General features: G+C 51.9%; 1 protein-coding gene across 1 annotated transcript; it reads right to left on the reverse strand.

The window, feature by feature from the left end:
* Positions 1-607: 607 nt before the first annotated feature.
* On the reverse strand, positions 608-8,653 carry DUSP7 (dual specificity phosphatase 7). Its single transcript, XM_013945736.2, has 3 exons — positions 8,265-8,653; positions 5,554-5,982; positions 608-2,996 (listed from the first exon to the last, which is right to left on the reverse strand). The coding sequence occupies exons 1-3, from the start codon at positions 8,635-8,637 to the stop codon at positions 2,689-2,691; spliced, it is 1,110 nt and encodes a 369-aa protein (XP_013801190.2). The 5' UTR covers positions 8,638-8,653; the 3' UTR covers positions 608-2,688.
* Positions 8,654-8,979: the final 326 nt, after the last annotated feature.

Consider the following 8,979-nt stretch of genomic DNA (forward strand, 5'->3'; position numbering starts at 1 on the left):
CCGTCTGGGTTTCTCTCAAACCGCTCGTGCCTGAGGACGGGCCTGGGGAGCGCAGAGGAGGCAGCACGGCCCTCGCGGCCAGGCCGGCGTGCCACGCGGAGGCTGCTGGCTCCGCACGTTGGCTCGAGGGCCTCCTGCTCTCCACGGGCTGCAGGAGGAGTCAGCGGGGGCCTTGCGGGGCCACAGCCTGCCGCTTTCCCACTGAAAGGAAACCTGCCATTATAACAGTGGTGGCAAGGCCTCGCCATGCCTCAGAAGGCCACACTTAAATAGTGAACAAAAATATCTTTAGTTTATCTATTTTTGGTGCTGAGGCATGGCTGGGCATCAAAGCTGGTCCCCATCCTTGATGTGTTCTCTGTTCCCTGGTTTACCCAATACCCCAATCCTTCTCACCCCCATCTCCCCCTCTCCGTTTTACCACAGGTCTTAAAAATTAAACTGTGCATGAAACCAAACACCACACTTGAACACTGCCCAGCAAATGCTGCTCATGGTCACAGAAGAACACTAATCGACCATAAAAAAAGGGGGGTGGGGGTAAGAAAACAGCATGCCCTTATATGGACAGAGGCTAGACAAGCATCTGACACAAACATCATTTTTAAAGAAAAAATAATATTTATTTGCAATATAAACAAAGTCCCAATATTGGATCAGTATATGTAGGGTCACTAATTTTCCTTCATAACTCAGAAAGCAGAACCACTCCTCACTAACAAGCTCTCATTTGTACTAACCAGAAGATGCATCTTTTTTTCCTTTAAAGAAGAAAGACCACTAACAGCACAGGAAGCCTTTACAAACCAGCTTAGCTGTAATGCAATACAGATGCACTGTCAAAAAATCCCTGAAAAATAAAACTCCTCCATGAGGTAAGATGCAATTAGGATATTCTCAATTTGCTCACTCGCAACCATACTTGCACCCATTCTCCCTTCCAATGACCCACGATCCAAACATTGTTGCAAACAAGAAAACCCAACAATGAACAAAAACGAAACCAGAAAACCAGAAAAAAGCTCATTCCAACATTCTGGTAATAACTTTAACAAAAAGAACAGTTTCAGGATGTGACAGCGTCAAACATTCCTCCAGAAGGAGTTTTTTTTATTATTTTTCTTTTTTTTTTGAAAAAAGTACAAAAAATGGATATTTAGAAAAAATCCGTGGCTTTTTTTTTTCAGTTACATGAGAGTTAAAGTGGACAGGGAGGGGGGAGAAAGGAGGGACTACATTGCAGCCAATAAAGAAATCTCCAAATCCGTTCTGCCCTCCTCCCATAAATTACCACTTCCTCCCCCTCCCAGCTTGGTACAAGGTGTTTGCCAAACACTAGCCAGAAATATAAACAAGTCTTCTCAGAATAGAAGGCACGGCATAAAGTTATTCGAAAGAGGAAAAAGAAAAAAAAAAATTAGAACCTCTGTTGAAAGCTCCAATCATTTCAGGTTTTGCCAGTTAATATATATATATTTATATATATATGTATATAAAAATTCTGTTACAACGCTCTTGTCGTTATTTCCACATCTCTTCACTCCCCTCACACGCTCCGTGCGTGGTGATTCAGTCCTGTCCCACTACACAATCCTCGCTCTGCTCCAGGCTCTCGCTGTGTTCCCCCCCCTCCATCCCCCACCCCACATGCACACACATGGGAAAGAATCAAGTGTGCAAGAGAAACGCCAACATCACAAATACTTTCTTTACTTCGGAAGCTGGAATGATTTCAGGCCAGCTGGATGACATTAAGTCAGTCAACAGGCAGCAGAGAATGAGTGCTCGGCTCAGACATGCTTCTACCAACTCTGGAGGCTACAAGAGTTTTACCTCTGGCAACAGCAAACAGTGTTTTTGGCAGGGGTGGCATTAAAAAAAAAGCTTGTGGCTTAGTCACCTTGGCTGAATCAGTGCAGAGTTTGTGATTGTGAGTGCAGGCGTGGTGAAGGGGTTGCGTTTAAGCCCAACTGGCCTTCACACATAACAAAGCTTCCTACCAGATGCTAACAACAACAGCAGCAGCATGTATCTCTCTCTGGAGTACCCAGTAATATGCCAGGACATACCAAGGCTTCACAAAGTGTGCAAAATGCATTTGGTCAATATAAACATTTGATTAAAAAAAATAATAAATGATCAAACAAGAAACAGAATAAAATACTGGTTTTGCAACCTCGTCTGTACAAACAGTCAGGAACTTACATATTTAAAAAGAGTTTGAACCCAAAGCTCGAGTAAGATTTATCTTTTCTTTTTTTAAAATCAAAAAAAGTAAACTTGGGTTTTAAAACAGTCTTGGGCCAACACCTTTTGTTCAAGGTTTCCAAGTGCATAAATCTCCTCACTTTCCACAGCAAGCTAACCCCCGGTAGCTCTTCACATGTGTGCGTACTCTGACAGTCCCAATGCACCTAGGAAAGCGGTTATTGCCGGTAACAGCTGCGTTCAGAACGCTGTAACATCGCCCGTATTAAATAACCCCTTGTAAAAAGACTACCTCTCCGCTTTGATCAGAATCAGGATACTAATGAATGGCATTAGCCTTCTTAAAGCAGCAATCAGACACCTCTGCTCAGAGAAGCTAGTTCTTTCAGAGCTGCCTGGCAAGACAGATATTTTTGTAATAGTTGAAATGCTCAAGAGAAGCGATTCGATGCTCGAGTTCCCGACCATGCTAAATCCCCTTCATGTGGACTCCAGAGTGTTCAGCTGAAACAGGTTGTGGTTGGTGGGGGTGGTGAAGTACAGCTGTTCACTGGGGGAGCGGTTGTCGCACGGGCTGTTGAGTCCCAGAGTCCTCTCAAAGTCCAGTAGCTGGCCCATGAAGTTAAAGTTTGGGGAGATGTTGGATTTTTTCCTTTTCACAAAGTCATAGGCGTCATTCAGGGACAAGTTGAGTTTTTGCATCAAGTAGGCGACAGTTACTGTTACAGACCGGCTGATGCCAGCGAGGCAGTGAACAAGGATCCCACACTTCTTGGAACGGGCCTCATCTGAAAGAAGACAAGGGGAAGGGGGAGTCTATTATTCCATACCAAAAACGCATGGCTTTGGAGCAGGGCCAGGTGGCAGCTGCAAGTTTATAGCACCAGGACGACTGCCAGAGCTGGATCCACTGCTCCCAGTGACACCATCTCATGTCCTTCAACATCATGTCCCTCCCTAAAGGGGTCCCAAGAGATTCCCACTGTGCCAGTGAAGCTGTGCATCCCCATCCTGCACAGAAAGGCCAAGCACCTCATGCTTCACATGCTTGAAAAGTATGAATCAAGCCTGGCGACACATCCCTGCCTATGAAGTGCTGTTACTCTATTCACAGACAAGGGTCACTTGCAAAAGGCAGGCAGAGCTGGAGACAACAGCTCTATGGCAATCCTGGTGGCTGGCCTCATCACACCCACTGCAATGCTAATTAACCAGCGAAGGCTGCACGCTCCACATGAGGGTACAACCCAGCACCATGCAGGCTGTCCTCTTTAGCTTTTCCTGTCTTTTCACTAAGAAGCTATCTGAATCTAGTGGTGCCCAATTTAAGCAGAGCCTGAAGTGCAGGAACTTCCCTTATTGTGAAATTGTTCTGTAGAATCTAAAGAAACACACTTCACTACAAACAAACATTTGTGTTGAAGGAGAATCTCAAGATGAATGGTAGCAGAGAAGAGGAATGTAGGCTGTACCAAAAAAATTGCAAGAGAACAACTACGAAATTTCCCCTCCCTTGCCACTGATTGAAAAGCACACACATATTCATTGTCTTTCTCACAGCCGGAACAGCGTGATCCCTTTATGAATTGACATCTTAGTGTTGAAAGAGGGACACGCTGCTGAGAGTGCTGAATACATACAAGCACACGATGCTGCTTATGTCTGGGCAGACCCATTTCAAGTCAGTCATTTGACTGAGAGCTTGCTGGGGAGGGAGAAGGTGGTAGGAGAAAGAGGAACCTCAGGCAAAGGCAGGGGTAAGAGACACTGGCACCATGAATGTGGGGAAGGGCAAAGAAGGTACAGGCAAAAGGAAAAGAAATTCAGACCCAAGCCACAACAGGTTTTCTGTCCCAGCCTTCAATCCCAGGCAAGAATTTCCAGTACAACGGACAATTACCCGTCAGCTTACACAGCCCTCCCCCCAGTCTCTCCCCGTTCAACGTTTTTCTGAGATATTTTTGTCTTTCATCTGACCTACACCACATTTTTTGGTGTTTGGTTTTAGAGTGAGGTAATCCTCCATTTCCTGTCATTAAATGGAAAGCACAAGCACGGTGTTCAGAGACACATTGTCTGACCAGAGCAGAGAGATCCCAAATGCCACATGCCAGCAGGGACCCCATACCTCACCCGTGACGTTTAATAACACACTCTGTTCTGTGAGCACAGACAGGACGTTAGACGGGTCCCTGCTGCCACGCTAAAGCAGAAGCTTCTGACAAGAACCATATTATCAGAGGACAGAAGAGGGGAGAAAAGAGAGCATGTGGGGACTGGGTTCTTTGAGGGCTGAAAAGCAGACAAGGACCATTACAGGCCTTAAAAAATGGCAAGTGAGCGAACGCAGCTGGGTGTGAAACCGTGGGCAACAAAGAAGCCTCAAAATCTGTCGCAGAGATTTCAGTCTGAAGGCAAAGGGTCCGTTCTCCTTTACCTAGGTCAATGCCTTTTTAGCCAGATACAAAGCCATAGGGCTTTTAGTAGTTAGAGTGATAATAACTACCTGTGCCATTCACCCCCCATAAATCAGAATTGATTAGGCTAATGACGATCACCAGCAGACAGCACAGGTCATGCTGGCAATGACCACTTTTATTCAGCCTGACAGACCCTTCTCACAGAATAAGAGGCAAATTTCAAAGTTAATGATAGCCTGGGAAAAAAAGATTTGCCCTCCTGCTCCCTCCAAAGCCATTCAAAACTGTCTCAAGGGTTGTCTGCACAGCAATTTTTCCAGCTTAGCTCTACAATGTAATTATAATCACTAACTCATTGTGTTGATACTTACCTTAGAAGAAGTATCCATACAAGGAGTTGGTTATGCTAGGGTGACTTACAGCAGGATCATAACTAGACTAGCAAATTCCCTCAGGAAAAGAACCCCCCCCCCCCCAGATTTTACCACAGTTGGGGCTAAGGAACTGCTGGCACCAGTCACAGTAACAATTCCCATCAACACTCATTTCTCTGCGTAAAGCAGGCATCCAAAGTTCTCCACTGCCTTGGTTCAGCTGTTTCACACAAGTGAAAATCCCCATAAAAGGGCAAGATACAGTGGGGCCCGGGTCCAGCTTGCCACAGTCACCATTTTCAGGTAACTAGACTGAGATGCTGTAAGAAGGGCTGAATTTTGGAAGGGGAGGATTCCAGACAGGCTCTCTGAATGAGCCAGGCTGATGTGCACCAAAGCTGTCACCTCAGAAGCATGACACAGGACTTCAGGGACAACACCGAGACCATGCCACAGAGAGGTCAGGCTAGTGACCAGCAACAGCTCTGGGAAGTAGCTTGCTGCATTCCCAAGCAATGAGTAGGAAAAGGGATGTTCTGCCAACTACCTACCAATGAAAGCAATGGCCTCAGGAAAGAACTGCGAGAGGTTCTGACTCCAGTGATCCGAGATGGGGATCTGCTTGTACTTGAACTCTCCGTCATGCTCAAACATGTTTGGCAGGTTGGGAGTCACATTCAGGATGTACTTAATGCCGTATTTGCCCAGGACGTCCAAGTTGGTAGAATCTTTGGCACAGCCCAGGTATAGGTAAGGTAGGATCTGGACTGGAAAGGCAGGCTGATTGTTGGGAATTGGGCTTCCGTCCGACTCCGTGGCACTGCTGGGTTCCCTGTCAGATTCACCATCTGAACAGTCAGAGCTTATCCGCAGCCCTCCCAGGCCAAGGACAGATGCAGGTGGAGAGTTGCTGGGTGAGGAGCTGTCAAGGTTGGTCTCACAATGCTCAGAATATTCAGTCTGAAACTTGTTAAAGCCACCTGGGAAGGGGAAAAGGAGAGAGGGAGGGAGAGAGGCAGAAAGAAAGATGTTTTAAAATGGAGCCTCTTTTTTAAAAAAAAAATCGTTCTACCTGAACATATGTGCATGCTACTAAGTAAGTGTTTGCCAGCAGAAAGCTGGTATACATTCAGCTTCTCAAAAGATGTCCCCTTGAAAGACATCTCCCCACTCCCTCTACTTCCACAGGGCAGATTGCTATTGAGCAAAGAGGAAAATAAAGGGAACTTCTTGCAAAGTTTGATACTGCTTGTGATAAATATGGGCCAAATCTCAATCACATCAAAAGAAACAAACATGCAAAAATAAAAATCAATGGCAAGAGATACTCAACGTTGCCTCATTCAGGTTCTCAAAGATACAAGGCTGGGACAGTTTAGGCAAGAGCTATTATGCCACATAAGCAAAAGAAAAAGAAAAAAAAAAGAAAGAAAAGCACAAGAGCATCTGTCTCCACGAAGATAAAAAGAAGAACAACTAAATACCCAACCCAGTCACTAAAACCCCATAAAATCATTCACCTTCAAACAGGGAAAAGGCCATAAGTTTTGCCTAAGAGAGCAATCTTCATATCTATTTTATCATTATAAGCACACTTCATGACAGAGCAGCATCGCAGGATCATTCTTCATCCAAACCACATCACACTGAGGAGGGACAGGACCCCCTGTGCCTACTTCCAGCTCCTTTTTTCCAACTCCTCAGCTCAACAGTTTGGGAAGGAAAGCCAAGAAAAAGGAAAAACCCCATGGCTCTACCTCCTTTGCAGCCAATATTAAACCGGAGTTTAGCCATCGTTATCTGACACTGACAAATGGTTTAATTAGAAAGGCCTCCTGGAAACTTTGTTCGCGGGTTTGGTGGTTGCGGCAGGGTCACTGAGCAGGACAGACAGCTCCTGCCACCTCCATTCACGAGGAGGAGGCTCGTCCGCCTCCCCCCCGCGCCGCCAGACAACACCGAGGAGCCATTTTGGAATTTTAATTGGAAACATTTCCCACCGAGGCTCCAGGAAAAGGGGAGAGAAAGGGGCTTAACTCCTCCCCTGCCCATTAGGGAGAGCTTAAGAGTAACTTCAAAGCCGCTCCTTCCTGTTAGGGACCAGGGCGGCGGGGAGAGGGGCGCAGGGACAAAGCGGGCGAAGGGGGCTGGGGCGGGCAGGGGGCTCCGCGCCGGGCAGGGGGGCAGCGCGGGGGGGGGGCACCGGCCCCGCGCTGGGCCTGGCTGCCCCACAGGCTGCTCCCCACGTACCTGCCTGCCCCCGGCGCCGCCACCCCGGCCCGGGGGCTCTCCCCGGGCTACCAAAAGAGGGTACCGAGGGGCAGCAGTGGTTTGTGTCCCCCCCCCTCCTTTTTCTTTCTTTCTTTTTTTCCTTTTTTTTTTTTTTTAAAAAAAAAAAAAAAAAAGGGCTGCAAGTGGCAACTTTCCCGGCCGCTCCCTCCCCCACGCGTGTCTCCCGCTATTCCTGCCTCAACCCTGCCACCCAGCGACCGCCGCCAGCGGGGCCAGCCGAGCCCGAGTCCGCCGGGACGGAGCCCCGCCGAGGGACCCGGCCGCGGTGCTGGTGCTGGTGCTGCCGCCGCCGGGGGGGGGGGGGGAACCGCCCCCCCCCCCCGAGCGCTCGCTCGCTCTTTCTGGCGATGGGAGCGAAAATCCTGCGGGGCCCGTCCGGCCCCGCCGAGCCCCCTCCGCTGCGGGGGGGGGTCGCGCTCGGCGCGGGGGCCCCGCCCGGCCACGGGGCGCGCAGGGCCGCGGGCGCCCGCCGGGGTCAGCCCGGGACAGGCCTTTGGGGGGGGGGGGGAACCCCGGGGGGCTGCTGCTCCCCCCGGGGAAGGGGCGGCCGGGGGCGCCCGATGGCGAGGCGACGAGGAGGAATCTGCTGGTCATCCTCAGCCAGGGCCGCCGGGGAGGAAGGCCCCCGGCCGAGGCCCCCCGCCGCTGGCCCGGGGGGGGGGGTTCCTGCCTCCCACACCAGTTGCAGGGAGGCTCCCTGCCGCTTCCAGGGAAGAGCCGCAGGAAGCAGGGCGCTCTCGCCCGCTTCCCAGCCTGCGACCATTTTGTGCAGGGGATTAAAGCAGGATGAAGGGGAGGAAGGAAAAAAAAATAAAAGAACCCAGCGGGGAAAGGTGGGGGAAGCAGAGGCAAACCGAGCCGCCTCCGGGCGGCGGGGCTGGACGCCGCGGCGGTGCGGGGGGCCTGGCGGGGGTCGGGCCCGCGGGGGGCCGCAGGAAGGGGGCTGCGGGCCGGGGGGGGGTCCCTTCACCTTTCAGGTAGTAGGCTTTGCAGCCGTCGTCGCGCAGCTTCTGGAGCAGCAGCCCCAGGACGGAGGTGGCGGCGCCGCCGTCCTGCCAGTCGGCGGTGGCCTCGTCGTAGAGCAGCACGGTGTCGGCCTTGCAGCGCTTGACGAAGCGCTCCTTGTCCTCGTGGTTGGGGATGATGGAGCGGATGGGCAGGTTGCCCTTCTTGAGGCGGCGCAGCATGAGCCCGGGGATGGCCAGGTTGATGGCCGTCTCGATGTGCGAGCTCTCGAAGAGCTCGTGGGGGCGGCAGTCGAGCAGCAGCAGCGAGCGGCCGCCGCCCGACTCCAGCTCCTCCTGCAGCCACTCGGCGCTCTTGCACGGCATCGCCGCAGCCATGGGCGCCCGCGGGGAGCTGCCCCAGACCTGCGTTTTCATGGGGCTCGGGAGGGGCGGCCGCCAGCGCCCGGGCGATCGGCCACCCACGCGGCGGCGCCCGGCCGCGGCCCCGCTCCGCTGCGCCCCGCTGCGCTGCCCGCACGCGCCGCCGCGGCCCCTGGCTCGGCTCCGCTCCGCACGGCCGTCGGTGCGCGCTGCCTGCGGCCCGGAGCGCGGCGGCCCCGCTCTGCCCTACGCGCTGCGCCCCATCCCGGCGGCCTCAATTAAAGCGGGGCTTCGCCGCCGGCTCGGCGTGTCATGCCTCGGGAGGCGGGGCCGGCCCAGCGGCGCCCCGCCCCGTCC

Source organism: Apteryx mantelli, chromosome 12, assembly GCF_036417845.1.
Source record: "Apteryx mantelli isolate bAptMan1 chromosome 12, bAptMan1.hap1, whole genome shotgun sequence".
NCBI lineage: Eukaryota > Metazoa > Chordata > Aves > Apterygiformes > Apterygidae > Apteryx > Apteryx mantelli.